Below are 26,535 nucleotides of genomic sequence, written 5' to 3' on the forward strand. Positions count from 1 at the left end.
ATCTTTATATTGCTCTGAGTTAGAGAAACGCGATAAAAAATTACTTTTCACTCCCGATTATTATCATCGTCTCCTAAAGTATGATTTCTATCCGCGAGAGAAAAGATCGGCACGGTTGTTTTCGATGGTTGAAACAGATCATTTGATGCAAACTCTGTCCACCGTTTCTTGTTATATAATATACCTGACTCACGGCTCGTCTTTGTCATTACAGGGAAGACGACATACGTGCAGGCAGTGGCAGGAGGAATTGCTCAGTTACCGTGCGAAGTGGAACCGTCGGTCGCTAGAGACAAGCTACATCTAGTTATTTGGTACAAGGAGGAGGTAGACGCACCGATATACAGGTAAGCTCCACTCTTGCATTCCTTATATCCACCGTATTGTGGATTCTAAATCATCCTCGCCTAGCAGACCGTCCGTTTGGAATAAAAATGAAAATTAAAGGATAGAAGGAAGTGAGGTACAATTGAACATATTGGAACGAAAGGATTCCGTGTCTTTCTACTTGATATTTTACTTTGAAATTTTATTAATGCTTCAATGTAGACTTATAAAATATAAAATTTCATCACCTTAAGAACAAAAATTTTTGGTTTTACTTTCCGTATAAGATTTCCCATTAGATTAAAGATAACGTAATTTGCCACATATTCGACTCATTGTATTTCTAAGAAATGCTGCAATTTCTGTAATTATAATGAACATTTTGATTTTTCTAATATAAAATGAAATGGACATTAGGCATTATTTTCATATGACGATCGAAGTTGTGTTGAAGCAATAATGAAAAATTGAAACAGTTCAGATTGTTACTCCGAAATGTCTGGCATGAAAGCTGCATTGCGGACAATCCACTTTCTCGAGGCATTCCTGCCCATAAATTCATTTTCCAGCCGGCGAGTTTTACTTCTGAAATGTTGCCAATTTCCTCCTTGTTTGTATTATATTCTCCGTGTCTACTCGTCATTATCTGTCCTCCATGGTTTCCACATTGTTTCACTTTAGCCCCGTGATAGAGATTCAGATTAAGTTTCGCGCGAGTAATGAGTTTCTCTAACGTTGTTTCTGATCTTTGAAAATTTCGTATCAAACGTTTCCCCCCCCCCCTTTTCTCTCTCTCCAGGTCAATATATACATATACATAATATGTGTACACACGCGCACACACAATAATTTAAAATATTAAAATTGTACGGTTCGAGAAAGGAAGCAAAAATGGTCGGTGGATAAAATGGAGGCAAAAGGAAAGAAAATTACATTTTTAATCGATTCACCGTCACCGTATAAACCATTCTGAATTTTTAAATCTCTGCATAAACTCCTGGTTACGTTTAATTAAAGTTTCCACGACGAAGTTGGTCCGTGTTGCGTAAACAACATTGTTATAACATCACGCTGTTCCGCGCGTCATTCTTCAAAAAGATAATTAAAATTTCGCAAAATTCACTGACACATAAAAAAAAAAAGAATTTCCACTAGGTGCGTACCATTTTTACCGACGCGCACACTTTGACACGGGGAAAATGTCTGCATTTTCTGCGAGTCGTGTTCCCATTGCAAGACAGAGGGAACCTACTGAGCTGTAACACATGCGAAACATTCCTCTCTTGACAAAGCCACAGTTAGAGTGTGCTCTTTGCAATTTTCTTCCCTTTACGTCAAATTACACGCTAGTTTGCATTCTTTTATCGACTCGGAAACCATTTGCACGAGTTGAGGGGATGGGACACCATTATTCCTGATGATTCCAGTGGATATTGCTTTTGAAGTATCAAAAAGATCTGGTTAAAATTAAACGATATTTTTGAAATTTCTCGCGTCACCCTCCTGCCCTCCCCTCTTTTTCCATAAACTCTAGCATATTTCAATACGGACAAAATCCCTCGACTTGTAGTACAAGAGGGATCGATTCAACGTTGGAATGGCCCGCGAGAGAAAAAGCCCCAATCTTTTTCACGGACGATGGTTGGCCACGTGTGTGCACATTTTTCTTCCATCAACCGCTACCGCCCCGTGCCACATAAATTTAAATCTTTAAACAAAAGGATCCCGTCTGATCAAGAGCTTCTATCCTTTTTGTTAATCTTATTCTGTTTCTAACAAAGTCTCCTATTTTTCTTCGTGCGCAATGCTCGTCGGGTACATTCTCCTTCGCATGCATCACGTCCTCGATTTATTCCCGCGCTAACTACCACCTATTACGCCGCTTAAATTATTCACTAAAAGAGACTACTTTACCCGATCCAGATGTAACAGACAACACACCTCTAGGATTTATGATATCCGAGGCGCCTGGAATTCCACGGCAAACGGAATTCAAAATCGTACACCTACTTCAGTTCCGTTTAAACGCTGGGTAATTCAAGCCTTCCCGTGAATTCCATTCGCTATTTTGTGTTCAGGCATGAACAATTGTAAATTGAAAAAATATTAACGAAGGAAATGATAGAACTAAGTGGTTATTATCGAATGGAATATATTTGGTTCATTCCAAAAGTTTATGGAAACTGTTGTTGTTCTGGGCCACAGAAGGCTTGAAATATAAATAAGTACAAATGAAATTTGTTTCGTTTGGACCAATTCGAGTAGAACTATCCATAGAGATTAAATATTCAAGCACCAGTTAGGCTTGCAGGTACCATTATTCGCATTTGTACGTCACGACTCAAAATATGACGCGACAGTGGCCGAAATATTAGTGTCATACATATATGCATGACATGGCAGTCACGTGTTAAGAGATGGTTAGACACGGACAGTATACAAATCACCTAGGTAACTATTCTGGAACACACTAAACTAACAAGTAGCGTCGTCCAAATTGACAATTTCCGATTTTCATGCATAAATTCAAGCACTAAAAAATATTAAACACGAAGCGATAAAGCTGGCCTGAATCAATGGAGGTAGAAGCAACGCGAAAAGATTTGATTTTCGAAAACTCTGCACTCGTGTACATCTGTTCAAAATTAAATCCAAAAGAAGACTTTCCATCAGACCACTATTCACATCTCAGAACTTTAAAAATCCGTGCTAGCGCCCCTCCACTGTTTCCAACAACGAGTAAAATAAACACGTCCCCAAAGTTCGGCCCCATCTACTTCCCAAATACCCTGTATTGCCATCTAATAGACTCGTAAACTGTCGCGGGTGAACCAGTCCCATTTCCACGCGGCAATTTTCCACCGTCGTTCTCGTTTCCATAAAAACTGAGGATTTACGTTTCTGGAGAGGTCGAGACATGTTAAAAGAAAGTCGATTCTCGCCCGCAAATCCACTCCCGTCGGTCGGGAAATCCCCGTAGAGAGTGGAACGAAGGAAACCCGTTCGCGCAACGTGTCGCAGCCTCGTAGAGAGGAACGATCGTTGCAGGAGCGCGAAAACGTCCTCCAAGGACCGGTTTCAGCGAACCAGCCCCGAGGCGTTAGTCCCTCGCAAACCCCCTTCTCGCTCGCGGCCGATTCGTTCGCGAAATAAGGCGAAAAAGGCGCTAACACCTGCCTGGACGCGGATAATCGAGTAGGGGAATCGTAATTCGCGCCATCGGAACCGTTCGACCTCGACATCGCCTCTTAACTTCTCTTTTTGGACGATCCAAAGACTGAATCCAGAGTAAACTGCCAGGGCAGATTCCATTAAGGAATTCTGTTTATTAGATGTATTAAAAATGGATCATCGGCAATTAATATTCGACAAATAAACAATTTTCTTGTGCGATTTCCCATTCCAGATTGCATCCCAATAAAAATTGATATTTATTTAGATTTATAATCAAAAGCATGTACTATGTCCTATTTTAGATTTTCTCCAGAAATAAGATACAATTTGGTTCATAAGGGGTTAATCTAACACCGAATTGATTAATGATGGCATCGATCCCAGTCAGTAGATGCTCACGTCGCAGAGAATTCAACGAGCTCGTCGAGAACTCCGCGACAACATAGTTGTCAAATGAGTGGATTTATTAGCAACGGTAAACCAACCGCGCGGATACCTGTGACGTGTCCCTGTTGTACGTGTGCACGGTGGGTCAATGGGATTCAGCACGGCGCTGGACACAATGTATAATACCCGGCACTGTACAGTCACTTTGTTTCGTACGAAGCGATAAACTGAGAGTAATATGTCAGCGTATTCTTTCGCGGTAAATGAGATATGTGTAAATGCGAGCTGGAACAGTGGAATTATGAACGATGGACCCGACGCACAGTTGTGCGAAATAGAGCAAAGCGTAGACGAAATATAGAAATATAAATGTATTACCAATTATACCAAGTATTATAGCAACTATACTAACAACACTCCAATAATTTAACAATACCTTAACCCAACACCTTTCACGAGAAAAATAGAAATTACAATTCTCCCAACTATATTAAATTTCCATCCAATGTCATCTTGCATTTTAGGACAAAACCAGAACCTGATACTTTATCTACCACCGCGCATATTCCGCTCTAACATAGCAATCTCTTCCCGCGACGTTTCGTGATGGAACACCCTATATACACGCATCGGCAACGTTTAATTTCATAAATGTTCGTGGCTTTAGTCGCAGTGTTCTTGCCAACGACTAGGGTTAAACGTCCATAAAATGAATTGCTGCCCCCCATTCCATCGTCCCCGTGGCGCTTCGATCCCCAAAGAGCCAGCCCCGCGCATTCTTGGCGCGGAAATCGCGACAGGAGAATTATGGTCGCGATATTACCGTGCTCCCTGCATGTAAGTAATACGTCCATCACGCTCCCAGGCGCAACTCTACAATCCATAGTTTTATTAAAATGAAAACTCGCGCGCGCGCGCGCGCGCTTTCCGCGTTTTAGCTTTAAGCCGGAGTTTATTTCTCGGCGAGTAACACGCTCGACTTTTCTAAGCTCGGCCCGAGGATTTTTACATTCTCGCGGTTGTGTACGAAACGGAATAAAGAACCGACTCATATTTCCGCTCGGGGCTTTTTATTTCCCTCCCTCCTTAGAGCCACAGGGATCGTGGAAACTCCGATAGGCAAAGGGATACCGAGTTACGACAATGAGTCTCGGGTAGCGTTTTAAACTCGGGGACTTGTTTAGTGGCGAACTTGGGAGTATTTGGCAAGTTTGTTTATTTCTTTGTTAAGGTTTTCTTCGTGGTGATAGACGAGGGTGGTTTGCAACGGGCTGTGAGGTTTTCATGGCGGGGGAAAATATGTTTATGGGGCGAAATGGTTTGACGGAGTGTGCAGATTGTGAATACAAGACAGTGGAAGATGGGTAAATGGATGAAGATGGAAAGATAGTGAGATATCGCGTGGATTATAAAATTACAAAACCAACAATTATACCATCCATCATACCGTCGACTATATGTATATATCAATATATCTATGGTATATATCAACTATATACCAATTGTGCAACTATGTATACAAGAAGCTGACATGTCTTGTGTTTTCGTCAAATTGTGTTTCTAGGAAGATATCCTTACCCTCGTAATCAAAAACTGGAAAACTACAATACTCCTAAATACAATGAACCTAAGTAACCGACAGCCCTAATGCACTACGACAGCATACGATCTCAATTTCAATTGAAAACCCTGCTGCGTACCATTATATTCCAAAGGAGTTAACAACACTCAGCAACGATATTACTCATAAAGACCCTCTGTCTTGTTTCGCGATTTTCCACGACGATATCATTCTCCCCAGAAAGACTACGTCTCTCCAATTGGTCCATTTTCTTCTCGACGGTTCCCTCCTCGCAGTTTCTCTTTCCAGCGAGCTGGTGTATGAATTGCACCGATCTTAAGGGTATCCCGTGTTGAAAATAGAATGTTATTGAAATATGAATTGAATACTTGTTCGTATGTGAATCAAATTTCTGTTAAATATTTTTTAAATATTCTGTGATCGAGTGTTATGCCAACTTCATTCCACTTGAACGTGCTACACGAAGATCTTTAGGATCGCCAAAAATAAAAATACCAATACTAGATTTCTTTCAATAATTAAATTTCAAGAGATTCCCGAAACGCACTTTACTCCCGAAAAAGTAGTCTCGAAATTTTTGTCTCCATTGCGTCTTCCACTCCTAAAAGATCGGAAATTGTGAATTACCCGTAGGCTCGTTCGTCAATCGATAATCACTTCTGAAAAGAGAAAAGCGAAGGTATCGGCTCCTGTGGAAAATTCGATCATGCGTATTTATAGCGTCGTCGTCGTCGCGAGCGAATAGCAACGGAGTGGAGAGAGATGGAGAGAGACGCGGAAAATGTAAATAACTCGTTGGAGAAATTCCTTTAGAGGGGTAGATGGTGCTTTGATCTCTTTAAGAAAGCTCTTGCGCCATCGATACTCCATAAATTTAGTTAGATCCACGTCGCTATTGCGACCGGGGGCGGGTGCCGTAATAAAAGTACCGTTCGCGTAAAAGCCAGATATTAGATGGTAAAGTGGCTCAAGAATTTCGCGTGACTCTTTGCTTTTTCCTTGATAACCGGCGAGCATTTTTCAATTGATCGTTCCGCAACGGAGTTTCGCTCGAAGTCAATATGAAATGTTTTGTATGCTTTCCCCAGTAGAACGTGGAACACTTCGGAACGTTACACGATTTATCAATGCGAAAGCAACGGGCTGGTGTGGGCTTGTTGCTTTATGCTGGGGAAAACTTTCGAACCGATCGTATCGGGAAATAAATTTTTGTTTATATTTCTTCCATCTTTCAGGACTGCGTCGTTGCTTGGATATTTTAATTTTCGAATAGATGCAAGCGAAGAGCAAGGCTATTTTTATGTACTTTAATACATTTTAGAAGTACTCGAATACAAGTCAAATGATCGCGCAATTCAATAGGATCCAAATAGTTAAGTGATTTATGCAAACTTGAATATTCATTAATCTATGAATTTATAAGTGAAATGTAGTAAAAAAAGAAATGCAAAGTGCTCGCGACTTCCTTCTCCGCTATCGATTCGACGTTTCCACCGTTTAATCAGTTAATTAATCTCAAAATAATTTACAATTTGTCACGATCGCTGACTTGTCATGACTAAGTGGGACTAGGCACGAAGTGATTAGTGATAACACGAGGCAACTTATGTTTCCGAGATTACGATTATGAGTCACCTTCGTAATAAGAAGTAAGGGAAAGATTTATGTGGTTTCGCGTAAACCCATTTCCACTGTTTTTTTTAATATCTGTCCATTCGTTATTACCACCGTTTCATGACGCGATAATTTTACGTGACTTTTAAATGCATTCACTAAGTGCACTGAATTGCATGCAACATCTGCGAAGTAGTTTAAAAATGTTTTCCTTGCAATCTCCTCGCTGTTGAACGAGTTACTTTCCTAATGATTCGATTCAACAATTTATTTTTTTTTTTTTTTTGTGAATTTACCTATTTCTACCAAAATTAAATAAAATCTCGTGCATAAATTTAAGTAAATTCATAGTTAGAAAATTCACGAAATAAGACAAGAACCAATTTTAGACTCGTGTAGTGTCGCAATAAAAACGTCAAGCATTGACAACGACTCGAGGTCTCTTTAAACTCTCCAAACTCGACGTGACTCCTGCGACAGAAGAAAACAGAAAAGCTACTCCGAGCTCGGTTGGCTCAACGAAACCGACATAGAAACGCGTTTCGAGTCCCGTTTTCTTTCTTCGCGTCGCGATATTACACTCAGAGAATCCACTAAAGCTCTCAAAATGTTTACAAGTGTAGCTAATATACTTCCCCGTGAATTTAAACGAGAGCAAGAATCTACTTTATTGACATCAACGAGGTGATATTAAAACAGGACGTGTCTCCGCTATTTCTAGCTCCAAGCTACTCTAAACATCCCAATGAACATTTAAAATTGTCCAACGTAATAAAGACGTTGCTTTCCGACATTTCCTGTGCTTCCTACTCGCTATACTATGGATGCCATGAATTTATGATGTATATTGATACACGAATGAAGCGTGGTATACAGTATACAGTACACATTCGGTGAGAACAAAAAATTATATATACTTCACATCATTTACATATTAACTTCCCCTTTATATTAAAGGCCCCTTCAGAAAACCTTCCAAATTTGCCAAGACACCCACCCCAAGAAATATGGTCGACCATAACGCGAGCCGTGACGTCGACAATGTCCACCGGTTACCAACAAACCACCATCGCTATTATTTATTCTCGTCGGGGCTTCGAAAACCGTTTCAATCGTGACCGCCGCGAGTATCGTTCCCGTTGCCAGCCCCGAAATTTGTCGTTCGCCCACACCCGCACCCCCGCCCGTCCTTCGTGCCCTGTCTTTCTACGTCGCCGCTACACACGCCACACCGAATGTTTGCAGTTTCGACATGAGGGGACGAAATAATATCCTGGCACAAGGAAAACACTGGCAGGATGAGAGCCTCAACAAACGTGCCTTCTGCAGAGTCGACGAGCACTCCGCGAATCTCACCCTCCAGAACGTTCGTGAGACCGACGCCGCCGTTTACAGATGCAGGGTCGATTTCAAGCAGTCGCCGACCACGAACAGCAAAGTCAATCTCACAGTGATCAGTGAGTATTCAACAGATCTCACCCCCTCTTCAAATTTTCTTCGCCTACTAGATTTTTACTTACTACGTTATCTAATTCTAAAACGTACTCTTGTAAAATTAAATTAAAATAGTATCCCGCTTTAATGAAGCAAGTTTTACCACCCCTGAACACTTGTTACTTTAAAAAAATTCTGTAACTGTATCTGTATATTTTCTTCTAATTCACCACCGTTTGCCTTCAGCAACCTCCTACGTTCTTCGGTAGTCTATTTGTACTACTCTTTTAACAAAAGTCTTTTGATCCTTTTCTCCGTGTATCGTAGACTGAATGCGCACTTCGTTCGTCCCTCGTGTCCGTCTGTTTCATTCTCCATTAATCTTCCCGTTCTCCCGTTTCGACTTTCTGGATCCATTACGTTTTCTTGACGCCGCAATGTAATATTTAAAATTTGTCCTCAGTCGGTTATCCTCTGATCCCTTTTCCACACAATCTTTCGTCCCATTTACTGCTACCCATTAATTCCAACATCTTCGCTGCTTCCAAGAATAGAGATCTTTAATTTTCATAGTGATGTCTGTTTCTCTCCCGTCCTTCACTTTGATGCTAGTTTTTATTTTTCCGTTCGTACCGTTTTATCTCTCCTTTATTTTAAACGAATGTTTCTTATCTTTATCCACCTGTCTTCATGGATCCCCCGGGGCCATTTACTTTACGCGAATCTTTTATTTACTCTGATTCGCTTTCCCAGCTACTTCCTCTTTCTACACACCTACACGGAAACCGTGGAAGATTATACAAAGATAGAAAGGAAAGTAGTAAGTAGGATAAAGCAGTTTTATTCTTGCACGCTTACTTTCAACCAGCTTTCAATCCTTCGGAAAATTTTTCACATATAGTATACGAGTTCAAATATCGTATAAGAATTATTCAATTAGAAAAATGACATTTAACCGATACTGGTGTTGGAAATAGTAATCACTTCATCAATTCTTGAACGCAATACAAAAAGCATAGTTTCTATAAATATTCTTCATACTCTGCGTCCTTAAAAATGAAAATGTTCCTTCTGATCCCTCACGACAATTTCAAAGAATATATTTTCCATTCGTTTATCTTTCCTTCAAGCTTTTACCGTCTGGTTCAACAATCTTTTCTTCTTATTTCTTTAGCGTCGATGTTCAGCACTCCCATCCGCTATCGTTCTTGTTCCACCACCCTGTTTCCTTTTCCCCAGTTTCCTGTCTCTTTCGCCCTTCCCTCCTGGCTCTCGTCGATTTTCTTGAAATCGATCGAGCCTTTCCTCGATTAGCTTCGAACAAAGAGAGAGTGGGTCCGATCTTGACTCGGATCCACGGTTCAGCAAACGACAATTAAGAGGATCCCCTATCCCAAAGTCGCTGGAAATCACGGGAAATCCGAAATTAGACTAGCAATTTCGACCAGCGCCTTCGGATTGGCGCACCGATCTCGGCGATATCGATTACCGAATTCTCGCGGAGCTGAATCTGCGTTTGATCGCTCGACGTCGTTTCGATTTCTTCTGGTGCTTTAATTAATTGGCTCCGGGGAAACTGAACGTAGAAACGTTCTGTAATTATTTTTTTAATTCGTACAACAGTTCCTGAGTGTTTTCAATTCCGAGATTTCTCCTAATAATAATTATATCATTAATTATCATTAATTACTAGCAATGATCAATAATTAAAATTCTCTACTCGTAAATTTCATACTCGTCTTACGATCCATTCCACGCTATGAATGAAATAAAAATACAAATAATTATTCAAACATTGAACAAAATATTCGATTCCCTACTCGGACATTCAAACAACATTCCAATTCCAATTGTATTTAAATTGCACGTAAGTTCGATTACTCAAATAAGGAAAAATTCAACGAACAGTCCCAGGTGCTCGGATCGAACAACAGATTCATCTCGGTGGAGATCTAATCGCTCCGCCAGCCAAGGGAAACACCGTCGTCCGAGTCGGTTTCAATTTCGCGCGTCTGGTTTGAAAACAATTTGCATATCGTAAGCGTCGCCGCTCCTTAAGTGCACCGTGGGGTTGGTAACGACCAGCCAGATAAGAGTACCAGCCAAAGTGTCTGGCGGACGACACACCGTGGTGGTAATTCATCGTCGTTCAAATTGATTCGCCACGGAGTGCCAACCACCCCCTTTTCCACCCTCGCAAAAGCTCGTAGTTCCTGAAAACAATGTGGTTAAGCTGTCTCTGCAGTACGTAACACGTTCTATAGCAATGCTACCAAACCTGTTAAGAAAAGGGAGCAGAAATGACATTTTTCTGTGTTGCATAAGAAAATTGCACGTCAATAATATTAGCAGAATTGTTATATAATAAGATGATTTCTAATTTTGTTGTACAAGTTGTTATTGAATTATATGTTTCGTGTATTATCGGAAGTTTGTGAAACGTGTTATATATTACAGACGCAGCTTGACAAAAAAATATATTTCTATAATTGAAAAATGGCAGGAGCCCATTAGTGATAGAAACATCGAAGTTCAGGCGATCTAATTGTCTGAAATTATTACAGTACCCCCAGAGCAGCTCAGCATATTGGACGAAGATGGAAAGACTCATATTCCCTACTACAAGCTTGGCCCTTACACCGAGGGTGCATCTCTCAATATTACATGCGTCGCTGCTGGTGGTAAGTACTCGCATTTTACTTACTCTGTTTGTTCCCTCTCGTTCTATTTAACTGACTCCGCTCCACCCCCGATTTTCGAACGTTCCTTCTTCTTATGCGCCACCTCGATTTTCGCGTTTCTCTTTACTTTATCGCTGCACACCTTCCGTTCACTTCTGCTGCATTCATTCCTTTGATTCCTTTCTTACCTTGTACTAGGACATATAAGATTGTAATAATCGCTACATTAAACTACAAAAAGGTTAACAGAAAACGCCTCGTTATAACTATATAATATTTCCAACCAGTAACTAACTATCCCCCTTTTGTTCAATCTCCCTTTGTACTGTCCCTGTCTACCCCTCGCAGAGTTTAGCTCTTTGACACCAGATACCAGACGCGCCAGGATTGGCAGTTTACTTGTTCGAAGAAAAGATTTGGAGCTGCTGGAAGCTCCAGCACAAAGGTGCCCTGTGCACTCTCTCAGAAGCGCGTTTCCTCTCATCTCAGAGATTCTTCAAATTTTCGTTTCTGTCGCTTCCCGTTCACATTTTCTGTCTCCTTGCCCTCTCTCTTCCGTCCTCCGCCCCTCCTTCCTCTATCACTCCTCCAGCCTGGAGTTTATTAGCTGCGCGTTTTAAAGCGGTAACCCTATATCTCTTCGGATTTGCATGCGAAAAAGCTTCCCTTTTCTTCGCCTCCTTCCCCCGCCACTCCTCTGTCTATCTCTCTCTTTTTTTTAAGAGGGCCGCGTGAGATTACGAGCGACGGTATCTCTCTCAAAGTGAAATTCATGCCAAGAGGCTGAGTTTCAAATTGATTAATCTAATAAAGGAAAAAAAAAATGTCGACCGCGTCGTATATTTCTACGCGTATCTTACGACCACCTGGAGGCCTCCTCCTTATTTACGTACTACGTTTCTGAAACGAAATTTCGCCACTTCGTTCACCTGTGAGAATTCTCGGATACCAGAGACATGCATTTAAATCGTGGTTGCTTGAGATTTGTCTAGCTAAATAATAAAGAATTCTTAATTGAATATACGATAAAAAAAATTTCATCAAAATTCCACCACTGAATTTCACTCTAATATACACGTTAAAAAGACGCGATCCACTTAATCTATAGCTACTATAGAGATTATTACAACCCCAACACACAGTGTTCAATCATTTATTCCAACTCCCCCTGTAATTTTTGTTCCCTTTTAGAACTTTCCACCACACCAAATTTCACGTTTACATTCCACCGATGAATTCGCGCATGGTTGTGCATTTCGCGCAAGAAAAATTCCCATCAACGGAGCACCCCGGAAGTTGATCGCTTCGGGAGCGGGGAGTATGATTAAAATAAAAATTGAATAGTCCCGGATACGGTAAAGAAGACGAACCGCGGTCCCTGCGTAACGTCCGCAGGCGTTTCGCACGCGTTCATCTTACGTCTCCTCCATTTGCGTTCTCAGCCCCTTTGAAGTGCAATATATGCGCCCAATGAAGATTTATAAACGCACGCGGGGCTATAAACCCCAGGCGTTTTCCAGTCGTGAACAAAAATTACATAGCAATCCGGAAAATTGAAAAGGAGCTTATTATTTTTTGCTTGTGTGTTTCTATAATATTTTATACCGTTTGATTTGTCTGTCAATTTAGCTGTCACTAATAATCATTGCATTTTTCTGCAATTTTTTGTTTGGAGAAATTCGAAATAATGAACTAGGAATGCTTGATTTCTCTTAAAAATTAAACATATAATTTTCGCCCTATAATAACGTTTTCATATTACGTTTCTATTTATATTTATGTTTTTATATGTATAATGTGTTGAAATCTGAAAATTGGACAAGCCTTGCAAATTCCATCTCTTGTTCATTTTACGAGTACTTTAAAGTTACACGGCAGCTAATTTTCGCTTTTCGAGGAGGAAACGATAAAGAGAGGTAGAAGTCAAACTATTGAAAGCTGGCTGACTGTGCACGGAGTCGTACTACTTAGGGAGATCCTATTTTAGTAGAAACATTGTGTCTCTGCACGTTCAAATAATTCCATTGCAGTTTAAACTGTCTCATAGTGCGGAAGTTACCTTCTACTGCATTCAAACTATTCCTTTGTGTAAATGTTTCGAGAGCAGGTGTTGAGATACGAACTTTGCACATCTTTCGTTCACATATTACGTTGCATTGTCTGCGTATACGTAGCAATAGTATGCAGCAGTGCAATATCGGATGTTACATCGATTCACTGCTTCTACGTTTCTTAACTTCCTTCAATTTCACTTCGAATATTCCTAAACGACTAATTACCATGCACGTATATTGTATTGCTATGTATATTGTTAACTAAAAATTAGGAAAATTTTTCTCCGCGAAACAGAATCACGAAAAATTAATGTTCGGTCTTCTAATGTGGTTTATGCTCTTAAGAGCTCCTTTGGAGGACCCTTTACTCACAAAGCATCTTTCATGGGACACACCCGGTATGCTCGAATGTGTACCATACAACACGGATCACTGGCTCCCGCGTTCACACCTCGTTGACGATAAAGCGCGCCGCAAACCGCACCGCGGCTCCCGTAGAATTTCCGCCGTTTATTATTTGCGTGGGTGTATTTATTTATAGGGAACTGCCGGCAGAGAGCTTACGCGCCATAATCTGAAACGTCCCGGTGCTCTTTCCGCGGTGAGACGTTACGCCGCGCCCCGTGTGTCGCGAGATATTTCGCTCCGTGGATCGTTTCGCTGTGAAATTACCGTTTATCGCTCTGTTTCTGCTTCTGTTTCCGTTTTCGGAGCATTACGGCCGGGGGTGTTTGTTGTCGTTGTCGCGAAAGGGGATGGAAACCAGAATTTCTTGAACCGGTGGGTGGAATCGCGAGGGGGGACGACGACTTCGCTATAATTTTACGAACACGTTTCCTCTTGCTTCTCGTTAGGAAGTGTTTTAATGTTCCCCCGTTGATGCTCGTGAAATTTTGAATTGTTATGAAAGTGTCGTATGAATTTTTTATAATAGAAACCTAGAAACATTATTTAAAATATTGTTTAGAACATATAGTCTCCTTATTCCTATTTTCCCTCTAGAATTATAATACATCTCGCCCGTACTTTACGGAAAATGATGCAATAGGGCAAATAAGTTTTCTAACCTGGACGTGTTGCGATCGATCACCCCGTGCACCAGATATTGATGTTTCGGTATTTATAGAACCGTATCGGTTTCCTGATGACCACCGAAACTTCTCTTTTTCCGAAGGGACACGACAATCTTTTTTATCGCGAACCTCTTATCCGATTTCGATTACAATCTACTAATCCTTCCTAATTATGAGATACAGTATCTTAAATAGTATTATTAGTGTAAACTGCTCACGAAGGCCCCAATTCGCATCGAATCTGATAATTTGGTATTGATAGGGTAATAATTGACTTTGCGCCCTCTGATTCGACAGGACGACCACCACCACGAGTAACGTGGTGGCAGGAGAATTCACTTCTGGACAACGTCTACGAGTCGGTCGGTACGAAAAGGGTTCGCAACGTGCTGCGATTGGAAAAGCTGACTCGCGAACACTTGCACGCGGTTTTCACCTGCCAGGCCTCGAACAGCAACATGACGGTGCCTATATCCAGCGATGTCACTTTGAATATGAACTGTAAGTGCGAAATACTTCATTAGTATACATGGTTGGATAGGATCAAATGATTAAGTGAAAAATGTTGTAAGAAATATGTGACTGAAATCTGATCTTTCTATTGCCACGTAATTGCGTGCTGTCCAAACTTGCATCACTCTGCAAAAATTTCAACAAAAAAATAAACGGAAAATAATCTCCAATCCGTTTCATTAATCATTCTTCAATCCACAAACCACATACAAATAAAAATTGTGAACTGTAGTCTACTTTTTCCTGAAAGAACAATTGTTCAACCCTCAGTTGATGTTGTGTTCGACTTTTCACGAGCGTCTGGCGACCACTTTGGACCGCCTCCGTTGTCATTAGTCCCGAAACTCCCGTTCGCAGCTACAATTCGAAGCGATTATGCAAACCCTCGCGCACGGCTTGGGAATCTTGCGTGCATCACAGTTCTTTGAGCGGAGACTAATGGACGTTACACGTGTTTCAGTGAAGCCATTGTGGGTCCGCATGCGAGGAGCGAACCGTCCATTTAGCGCTGGCACCACGTACGAAATAGATTGCGAAGTTGTTGGAGCCAGACCAACGCCAAAAATTATCTGGTCGAAGGGGAGCACCATTCTGAGAAATGCACGGCAGACGGTAAATCTCTGTTAAATTGTCGTCACAGTCGCTATGTACGGGGTGTCGCGTAAAATATGACCATTAATTCGAAGGTGGTTCGCGCGGACGTTCCACCTGATACGACTTTCATGTTTCCCCGATTGTTTAGAGACTCACGGAAACTTTCCAAAATCGGTACTTTTTACCCCAAGCATTTCATTTTCAAAAATTCCTAAAAACCCCACTGGACCAAATATCCTTAATAAAATATCCGTATTAATGTCTATTTATTCTCCATTCGTTATTCGAAATTTTTCTCCATAGAATTTTCCTATAGAAAGTAGAATTTCTCCCACCTTCATCCCCGTTCGATCCACTTCTGGTCCATCCACCCTCAGCCCTGGGCAAGCGTCACGGAACGGTCGTCTTTGTTTTTTCTGCGGCCCCGCTCTGATTACCGAACCGTTCTGTAAACTGTTTTAAATTCATGAAAGCTATCCCGCAGACGAGCCCCGACAACAACGTCACCACGAGCACTCTCACCTTCGTGCCGAGCATCGAGGACGCTGGCAAGTTCCTCTCCTGCCGCGGCAGCGTGCCGGATATCCCGGATTCCGAGATGGAGGACGGATGGAAGCTCGACATACAGCGTAAGTGTTCTCCCCACGGAGTTTCATATAAATGTAAAGCTCACGCTCGGTGACGAGACACGAAACACTTCCACGACAGGTGGCCCAACGTCGGCGTAAATAGACCGAGCTCTTCGACGTTTTGTCGCACGTTTCTTAGAGGAGGTCCCGTATGACGATGTAAAGATGGAAAGAGGAATTGTACGGTTGTTTGTTAGTTGAAACTCGTTTAATAGTTGGATAGGTTAAGGGGTAGATGAAGGGGATTTTTTGGAGGGGAGGAATTTTATTTTGATGGTACTTTTCCTTTTTTGGGAGGAAGAGACTGTAAAGTGTAATTGTCAATGTATCATGCGTTCAGGCCTTGAAGTTAATAGGAAACAACGTTTCATTGGTTCAGATTTCACGTGGTTCGTGTCGCATCAATTGCAATCGCGAGATTCGTGGCAACGTGTCCACTCGCGCACATTTTTTCCATTTCGTTGGCCGCTGACGAGCCTGAAAATTTCCTTCCCCTCTGCACGCGCTATACAAATTTGAAAAATTCGTTTCAGCTTGGTCCAGTACACGTTTCGCGTCCCAATCGCCATGGAACCGTATGGTTGAGTGGTGTTTGACATGTATCGCTACCGGCGCCGCGTATTTTTGTATTTTCGAATACGGGCAGGTCGCTGAACTCGACTTAAAAGCCACTGTTATGTATCGACGGTGAAAAAAAATATATCGTTTTGTGGAAAACGATAAACAAGCGAAACTTTAATATCTCTGTTGTTAGGATTACGAGTAAGCCTCTGTTTCGTGAATTTTATAAAGAAAATTATTCCTTGGGAATACTACATATTATTATCCATTCAATTATCGTGCAAATTGTATGAAAATGAAAGTGGAATAAATTCATATTAATAATGCTTACACTGAATATACAATACCGCTAAATGTATTACAAGAAAATTCATGGGAACAGAATCAAACTACTTTCTAAAATTTATTAAAATACTATCTACAATTTGAAGCTTTTTAAACAACCTTTCTAACCTCGACACTCCTTCCTCTTCATTCAAAGTGTGCCTCTTTCTGTCTGTAAAGCACTCATCGTCAAGAAACCCAAGAAATGTTGACAATAAATGAGTTTCACTATGAACCTCTCCATCTGTAAAATTCTTTTATAGCTCCCGATGGAAAAAGCACGAGAATCGTTCAATAGGAAAAGACACAAACGCGAAAAGAGCCGTGCGACGCAGACCCAGGGAGCGCGTAGACCGAGGAATTTTACTTTAAATATTTGGCATCACCGCCGCCCAGATCCGAGGCATTTGTGTTCGGCTTATAGTGTGTTCTGGTTGGCTGCCAAGACGGCTGTCTCAACGTAAGACAGCATATTGAAAGAACGAGCGCACAGTCGTCGGATTCTTGAGTGCTGCGAGAATATTGGTGCGGCAGACAGACACAGAGGGATGATTATTTGGGCTGGGGGATGGTACAAGGACGCGCGTTTCTCGAACCAAAGAAATATTTAAACATGAACGACTTAACGCCGAGGAAAAATGCACTCCTTGGGACAACCGATGCTCCGTGAGCAGCCAAAACAAGTTTTTGCTGGAGAAATGGAACGTCTGACACTTTAATGGAACAAGCTTTTTCTCAGCTGTAGCGAAACAGAGCGTTATTCAACATCTAAAACAAAATTATTTAAGACGGTCTATTAATTTCCGATCCAAAGATCAATCTTTCTGTAACCACAATTAATAATCAATCAACTGTAACTACTATTTTAACAATTACAGAACGGTACCATGAACTGCACTCAACAATTGGCAATCAATTGTCGATTTAATTACATCTTGCCCAACAGTAATTTAAGGTTCGTTCAGGGACCTCTGTGGAAAATCGAGGAGGAATGTCGAAAGAAGCAATTAAAATTTGAATTAATCCAAATAAACCACGGCGATGAAGTTGAGTAGAAGAATAGACGCCTCCGACACGCATTTCGCATTAAGACTCGACACTCGTCGCCGCGGAAACTTTGAAAACCTATTTCAGCCCCGTGGCGCAAAACAATCGCTCCTAGACGCGGTATCTATCGATTAGGTGATTTAAATTACGTTCCGTGCGCCGGCGTAATAAATCGCTCATCAACCATGTTTCATTTTTATTGGACAGCCGCGTGGCAGGCTTTTCCGTGGACCAGGCTCGGCGAAAGCAGGAAAAAATCAAATCCAAACGTTGGGATTCCCAAATTTCGTTCGTCGGGAAACCAATCAGATGGATTTCCGTTTACCAACCGATAAAATGGCGTGATATCTGTTGCCTCGGGAAACGTTCGACCTCGTTTCAGCCATTTCATTGCGACGCTTTTCAGTATTTAGTTTGGGTAATTATTCGATTACATGGAATGTATAATTTTTGTTACTTATTTTTTATTTTGATAGAAAGGGATTCTTTCGACGGGGGTAAATGAATTTCAGGATTTATACATACAAAGTTCTACAATATATCACTCGTAATATAATATAAGCAAGATATTATACATATATATTATACATAGAATTGTATAATCAAGAAGATTATCCAATCAGACTCACTATCCAACTTCTCATCTCCGCACAGTACCATCATCTAAACCATAAAAATGTTTGCCATCAAAGCCAGCTCACCTATAACATCAAGTCGATCCCTCTACACTTAATTGTTCTACCAACAGAGATTCCCAGAAAAGTTTACCTACTCCGGACAACGCTAGGTAATTCATCCAGTCTGAAATAATGTCGATCCCCCCGCGCGTCTTCCAACCTGGTGATCTCGACTGCGCCCAGGGGATCATCCGTTTCAAATTGCGCCATCCAAGCCGTATCGGTGCAGAAGTCGCCTCGACCCTCGCGTCGCGGAAGGACGCGCCTCGTCTGGCTCGTTCAAATTAAAACTTGCGTCGCCGTCCCTCTCTCTCCTCAAATGAACGGAAACTCTGAAAGGGGTGTGGCGAGTTGACTGGAATTTTTTCAGACGGTTGGATTCTGTCAGCCACCGAGAACGGCGTATTGGCTTCACGCTCGATCTCCGCCTCGCTATTAGCAAGAAATCCTCTCCCCCGTGGCCGCTCGATATCGTTCCTCTGAAAATCGAAGGGGTTGGCTTCGCCGGGGATGAACGGACGGAGTGGATAAAAAAAAGAAAAATGGAAAAAAAAAGAGAGAAAAAGGTGGAAAAAAACAATAGCCGCGAAAGAGCAGCCGCAATATCGATTCACGACGTTCGCCTGCCCCCCCTGGAGTCTTGCTTATGATTTCTCTCGCCGCCACCCTCATCCCTCCGCAACCCTATTCCTCTGGAACGCTGCTGGTAATACGAGTCCACCGAACAAATCCGATAATTCCGCCGCAAGATTCGTGCCTGCAATAACGAGTAAATTTTTCCCTATTTCTCGCCCCGCCGAACCATCCCTCCCCCGACGTTCCTCTTCTCCAGCTTTGAAATTACCGCCCCTCGTCCCCCACGACGCGGCTAATGGAAAAAAACGCGTGAAAAGAAGCGAGACAGAGAGGCTGCGGGGAGTTGGGAGAGGTGGGACGTTGAGGGTGCACTGGAATCGCGCACACCAAGGGTAGCGCGAAACTCTTGTGGAAAAAAGGAGCGAAACGGACCGATGGGACCTGGGAACAAACCTGAGAGAGAGGATGGATATCAGTGGTTGGTTAGAGAGAGAGAGAGGGATGAAACGGACGGAAAGAAGAAAATCGAGAAAACGAGGGAATCTTTAGCCACGGATCGGCATGTACCATTAATTTCCGGGGAGCTGAGCTGATCTCCAGTTCCCTGCCCCTCTCCCTTTCTTTCACTTCTCTCTTTGCGAGAGAAGAAAAACTTTTATATTGGACAGTAAAATCACGGCGTTAATCTCCAGCAACCGTGGCAGGAATGGAAGGTCTGCATAACACCGGGTTCGTTATATGGCTGGTGCACGAAGGGGGTGAGAAGTGTCGCGAGATATTTATGGGTATAACCGGACAGTACCAGAAAGATCCCTAGGGGGGTGGCGTTTGTTTTGTGCAGGGAATCGTGGGGGTGAGGAGATAGTTCTGTGGGATAACCCAGTTTAGGTGAAAGTGGGCAACGGGGTTCATGCAATATATGATACCGAAATACGAATTAAAAAGTAGTAAACGGGAAAGATTTATCATCAAAATATCACATTTATCATTTACAATGATCTATCAACAAGTATTGACTATTAAAACATTGCTTGATTTAATTTGTTGTTAATTAAGACTTCTGTTTAAATCCCACGGTATAAAAGGAATCTTGAAACACTCTCGATTACCTATGTCGACGAAATCGTATCAGACGTCGAGGGTTCAAGCTAGACAACTGCTCGCGACGAACATTTAGTGTCAGAAGTTACCGCCTCAGCCACGTTGTTAGCTACAAGGTGTTTGTTGGGGCTAGTTAGAGGTTTATTGGGACACCCAGACCAATTCCACGGTGCAGAATGAGTCTGCAAATTTTGCGAAACCGTGCCACGCCAGCTGTCTGTAATAACGAGCTTGTTGGGTCTACCAGGGCAGCGATACTTGACTCAGGGTGACCGGTGTGTGGACTTTGCGGCGAAATTATTGATATTCCACTGCCGGTTCCGCAGCATCGAAACGTTCAAACCTTGGATGAATCGCGTTCGGATGCATTGTGTGATTAAGCTTGGGAAACGGTTTGGTCTAGTTCGGTTTAGCTTTCTGATCCTCGACAGATTGCCCGCGGGAAGGCCTTCCAACCAAGAAGGATTAGCGGCCAGGGATTGATTTTGTTGTTTCCGGACCGGTTAATATCGTATCCGAGATAGAAGTGGGGATTTAAATTGTTTGCCTTGAAAGTGTATCCGGCTGTTTGCTGTGTAAACTCTACGTGTTGTGCGAGCGTATAATAATTATTATTTATCTAGTAAACTCTGTAGAAACACGCGCTTCTGCGCTAGAGAAGTGCATTTTGTCTAAGGAAGTTCCTTGGATTATTTGTATTTGTTTGAAAAGGATCAAGGATTGAATTCTCTAACAAATTGTCCCGTTGACTCTCATCCTCATAAAATGTATACCAAAAGACACCACCCACACGAGTCCTTTTCATAATATTCCTACTTTCAAATTTGAACAATTATTTCATCCCCTAAGCACGGACATCTACTATTTAAACAACGAAGTTTCATCGAACTCACCCCACAACAGTTGACTTTGTCCCTTCCACGACCTTCTAACAAACTATCCCTTTGTCTCTCGCTCCCTCATGCATCCAAAAAAGCACCCCACCGCCCACCAAATCAATACTCCATAACCAGCATCCTCCAAGAAGAACCTTGATGCAACAACTCGCCTTTCTTGGACAACAGTGTTTCCTACACACATGTGTCGCAACCCCTAACAGTTTCTTACCCTGTACTATTTAACTTTCAGACGAGCCAGTGGTAACCCTCGAGCTGGGCAGCAATTTGAACCTCAGCGCGATCCGCGAGGGCATGGACGTCTACTTCGAGTGCAACATCAAGTCCAACCCCTGGGTGTACAGGGTCTCCTGGCGGCATAACGTGAGTACACACAACCCCCGTACTCGTCGACGACGACTGTTCCGGTTAACGAATCCGCGTGGCAGTTCTCTGCGATCGATAATTTCGAACCCAGGCTGAAGCTTAATCGGGAGACGAGTGATAAGAGGGGCGGGAGGGCGGGACGCGCACCTGCGACGCGGAAGTTTCCGTTTAAAATTTACATGCTGATACCAGGGGCGAAACTGGTCGCGTAAGCGTTCTTTGAGCTAATAGCTGCTGGCAGCTATCGATAAGCGATTTATCCGCGAATTTTGGAAGCGTTGACGTAGCCCAGAAATGGGGAAGGGGGATGCTCAACTTCTTTTCAGAGGAAGGAATGGTGTAAGGGGACACCCTGGGGTGGTTAAAAAAGGGGCTCACCTCTGCACAGTACGTATTACTGTCACTGCTTACCAGATAAAATTACAGCTACAATGAAAGTTACGAAATTAAAGTCTATGTACACAACTAGCTCGATAAAAATGTTTCTGTAATCTTGGATTGTGTAACGAGAAATGACAGATTCTCTGACGAACTTATGCTCGCATTACCCCAGGTTCTCCTGCACCTAAGGGTAGTCAATGGTCCACTGGCTGATACGATGAGCCGATAGTGCGGGTCGCGGGCGGTTTTGAACTGGTAGCGATCATGGGAAGAGATTTGTTTAAGGATTACCGACGAGCGGGTCCCCTGTTCAATATTAATCTGCTTGATATTGACGCATGCAACCCGTCGGGAGCCCATGGAGGATCCCAAACACCGGGCCGCGTCGTTCGACCATTCTCAATATTTTGCTTGCATTTTATTTCAAAAGACAGTTTTCTCGCGGAACAATTGTACGATTTTGAATATCCCACACTTGAATCATGAGATTACCTCCATCGAAAAAGACAAACAAGTTCCTCATGAATTAAACATAAAAAGAATATTCAAACTGGTATCGTTCGCAGGAATACCCTATCTAGCGTCACAAAAATAGTATAAACTTGACTTTTCTTATTTCCATAAATTTTACAACCTTTTTCATGAATCATCACCATTTAGGCGGTAATACTCTGGCAGTATACTTTTACTGTTCCAGTTTTGGGGATTTAATGCCACCTCGCATTTCATCTATGTTTTAAAAAATGAGGAAATTGCATCTTGTACATTAGCAAGTTTTAATAAGAATTATTCTCCCTTGCTTTGAACAAATTATAACAAATTTAGAAACCAACCCTCTGTTTTAAAGAAATATAATTTCAAGCAGAACGATTACGATCCTCGCGACCGAGTGAAGGATCTGTTTTAAACGAATGCAGACGTCGTCTCTTTGTGCTCGTTATATTGCGCGAGTTCCATAAATATTTCTTCTCGCGCCTCGGATCATAATGTCATTGTACTCGCGGAAACGTCCGGAACTCGAGTCTTTGTCGATTCTTCGTTTGATTCGGCGGGAACCGGGACCCGGGACATTTCTGCTCCGCAGCCAGGGTGTTTCGAGGGAATTCAAAGGAGCTTTCCCCGACCCTCTAGAGGGAAGAAAACCAGGGGACGTTGAGAAATTGAAAAACTGTCGGCTACATCGTTTTTCCTTGAATTTCACTCTTTACGATGGGAGGATAATGCTCGAAGATGACCAGTCGTCATCGTCGTCATCGTTAAAAATGCGCTCGACGATTCGAATATATTATGATTTCGCATTCACAGGGCAATCCTTTGTATCATAATTCATCAACTGGCACGGTAATCAGCAACCAAAGCCTGGTGCTGCAAAGCGTGTCACGCAACAGAGCTGGGATCTACACTTGCATCGGCAGCAATCATGAAGGAGACGGGGAGAGCAACCCTCTCAATCTGGACATCAAATGTGAGTACATTGGCTATTTGTTTCTGAAACGAATTCGTAGTTATATTGATACAAGTGCCCGGATTATGCGCGTTCCATTTAAATTCGCGGGTCGTCCAGTTCGATTCACTCGAGTATGGTCGAAATTATCAATGACGAAGAATCGCAGAAATAAATGGATACGAGCAATTTAGTGATAAACGATCTCGAGTATTTTTTTTTTTTTTAACTCAAGAAGTAATGGAAATTTGTTAATATTAATTTTAAGAATCCTGAACAGGTGTACATAAAACCTATGAGAATTTAATGTATGAATCGGGGAAATTGTAAAAACGATATGGGAAAGATGATAATATCATACCTTGACAATAGTTCAGGTACGGTAAACTCGACCCAATTGTTCGATCACACGTATTTCGATTAGGAGTTCCTTGCAATTAACTCTAGCAACCCAATTAAAATTTCAATTTATATTTTACCCCGGTCTCTTGTGTCGAATAATGCTTCAATAGTTGCCAAAAAGAAAATTTAATTAAATTTTATAAATTGAATTAATTTTTGTTGGTCTTTAATTAAACTCAGTGGAAAGCTTAAAGGTTCCACGGGAATTATAGAACAGAGGTACACGTTTAGATCAGGAAAATTGAAAAATATTCAAATACCAAGATCTGTTTCAAATAACAATGAAAATAATAAATAAAATAAATTAAAAAATACGATACTATCCGATATTAATTTAGTTTCATAATACAATAAAATTTAGTTCGTTTCGTGTCACCTGAGGTAATTAACTTCGATTTCCCATGCAAATCAGTACAAGATATTTAATTTACAACACATGATAAATTCATTAGTATACACGTATACTCCAATTAATTCAAGTTAATATTAATAATGTATTATACTCTGCATAATACATGACAATTACGAAATTAAATTAATATTGATTAATACTATTTCCAAATTTTATTGTACAAAATTGTATTCTATTTTAACAAAAATTTATTTAACAATGACCTTCTTTGGATAAGCTTCCATACAAATGATTGAAAGTTTCGAAAACCCCCTGAACTAGACGGACCCAAATGGAAAGAAATCCTAAATGCTTCTCCGCGTTAAACGAACCGCGGATCACTGCTGTTTTCACTTCGCCGACGGAAATATTTAGGAAGTGAAATTCCTTGGTGCAACAGCATCGAGTCAGCAATCGTAACGATCCCAAGTACTTATACACCTGACCACGGGTTCACGTAGAAACGGATTGTGAGTCAAGAGAGAGAAACGCGAGCGCAGAGAGGCCGCTAAAAGCGCTCAAGGAAACCAACTCCTAACAACATGCTTTTACCACGTAATGAAACATTTAACGAGAGACGCGCATAAAGCTGGAATCCAACGTCTATCACGGAACGCATAATGCAATGCAATATCGTTCGCGGGATAATATCGTATTTACATTCGCAAAGCAGCAACCTTTAACCCCTCCTCCAGCCCAGTATTACTTTTGTTTGTTGGGGAAACAAAAACGGCCCGAGAGCGATCGAACGTTGTTTCACCTCTCAACGAAAACTTCTCCGCACGCGCACGGCATTAATTTCCTTTACTGCCGTTGCATATGTAAAAACATCGTATTTAATTGATTTCATGAGCCGGGACGAGTGGAAACGCATAAACGTCGTGCAAGTGGCGAAAAGATTAATTGCGAATTATAAATGAAAGTACTTTCTGGAAAGGGGGCTTTCGCATGTGGATAATTATTCTGGTGTGTGTGTGTGGGGGGGGGGGGGGGGGGAGTACGATGATAATTAAATTGATCGCGAATTACCGTGGGCTCGCGTTCATTTGGTATTATTTTAATTATTCTGGGTATCGTGCATTTGTCGATTGAGTATTCTTTATACTGTGGATGGAGAATGTTTTTAGTGATATTTTATTTTTATTTAGAAAGCTACTGGAATGTTTATTATTATTTTTAACTGGTGAAGAATTTCTGGAACCACTGAGAGAGCACGAAAATAAAATTAAAATAGTATTTTATTCTCATTTTGAACAATTATTGGGAAATTTTGTTGGACCTCCGATATATAAATGGAAAGAAATATTTAAATAAATGAAGATTGTAATTGTTGAATCTCTGCTTTGCAATATTCAATGAAGCAAACTGTTGAGTCTTTGACACTCTGTTAAACGATTCGAAAATACGAAAGCATATTTAAAAAAATATAGTATCACCTCATCTGACCGTCATCATCGCCCTCGAGAGACCATTCCACCACCTATCATCAATCGAGCAGGAGGACAAAAGTTCCTAGCATACCTAGATCTAAATGCCTTGAATCCATACCGTGCGTCGGAGTCCACCGTCTCGACGGAAATTCTGCCAAGCTTCCAGCCTATCGAAGGGCCACGTGCGTAATTCCACGCGATCCTGGCCGCGTTCCCTGTGCGCGATCCCGCACGACTCGAATCCTCATCAAACACCGCGGCAGTCGCCTTTAACCGCCCCGGACCGGCTATTTAACCCGGCAAACATGGCCGTTCCATGGGAACACGATGCACCGGGGTGCCTGCAGGCACTGAATTCCGGCATGTGTCAGACGGTAGCCCCCCATCGATGTTCCGCAGTCGCGGCGTGTACTGGCCGCCGCGCGCTCCGACCGGATTAGCCCGGACAGTTTACGAGCGTCGAGGCCATTACACGTTGATTTGCCTGCTTGGCCGTACGGACGCGCTGGGTGAGACCGAATGTCAGCCGATCCGTAAGTTACAGTGAGACTTGAGACACGGGATTAGGGTGTAGGCTAGTAACGCCTACGATTGCTGACATTGAACGGAGAAGATGGAGGATCAGGGTGCAGGTTGGCGCCAGGAGATTATTGTTGAGGTTATCGGATTCTTTCGAGTTGGAGACAGTTGGTCTATGACGACATATAGTAAATCTAATCCAGACCTCTTTCTAAGGTCCCTCTACTCTAGAGCCAACCAACTGATCTCTCTCTAGCAAGTACTCGATGCTCCTCCAATTTCTATATATACTTCTATATAATAATCTTCCTTTCCCTTCTTCTTTCTTCTTTTTGCCTTCTTCCTTCTTGCCTAATTT

The 26,535-nt window shown here is 42.0% G+C and overlaps 1 protein-coding gene across 6 annotated transcripts in view; it reads left to right on the top strand.

Moving 5' to 3' along the window:
• LOC128880461 (nephrin-like) overlaps positions 1 to 26,535 on the top strand; it is a 285,859-nt gene that overhangs the window by 231,612 nt on the left and 27,712 nt on the right. For all 6 annotated transcript variants that reach the window (XM_054130568.1, XM_054130570.1, XM_054130573.1 and 3 more), the window contains exons 3-10: positions 215 to 347; positions 8,330 to 8,541; positions 11,083 to 11,199; positions 14,624 to 14,827; positions 15,300 to 15,451; positions 15,918 to 16,062; positions 21,477 to 21,607; positions 23,297 to 23,456. In XM_054130568.1, the coding sequence (XP_053986543.1) occupies positions 215 to 347; positions 8,330 to 8,541; positions 11,083 to 11,199; positions 14,624 to 14,827; positions 15,300 to 15,451; positions 15,918 to 16,062; positions 21,477 to 21,607; positions 23,297 to 23,456 (1,254 nt within the window). The remainder of the gene's footprint in view (positions 1 to 214; positions 348 to 8,329; positions 8,542 to 11,082; positions 11,200 to 14,623; positions 14,828 to 15,299; positions 15,452 to 15,917; positions 16,063 to 21,476; positions 21,608 to 23,296; positions 23,457 to 26,535) is intronic.

This window comes from Hylaeus volcanicus, chromosome 7 (genome assembly GCF_026283585.1).
Source record: "Hylaeus volcanicus isolate JK05 chromosome 7, UHH_iyHylVolc1.0_haploid, whole genome shotgun sequence".
Lineage (NCBI taxonomy): Eukaryota > Metazoa > Arthropoda > Insecta > Hymenoptera > Colletidae > Hylaeus > Hylaeus volcanicus.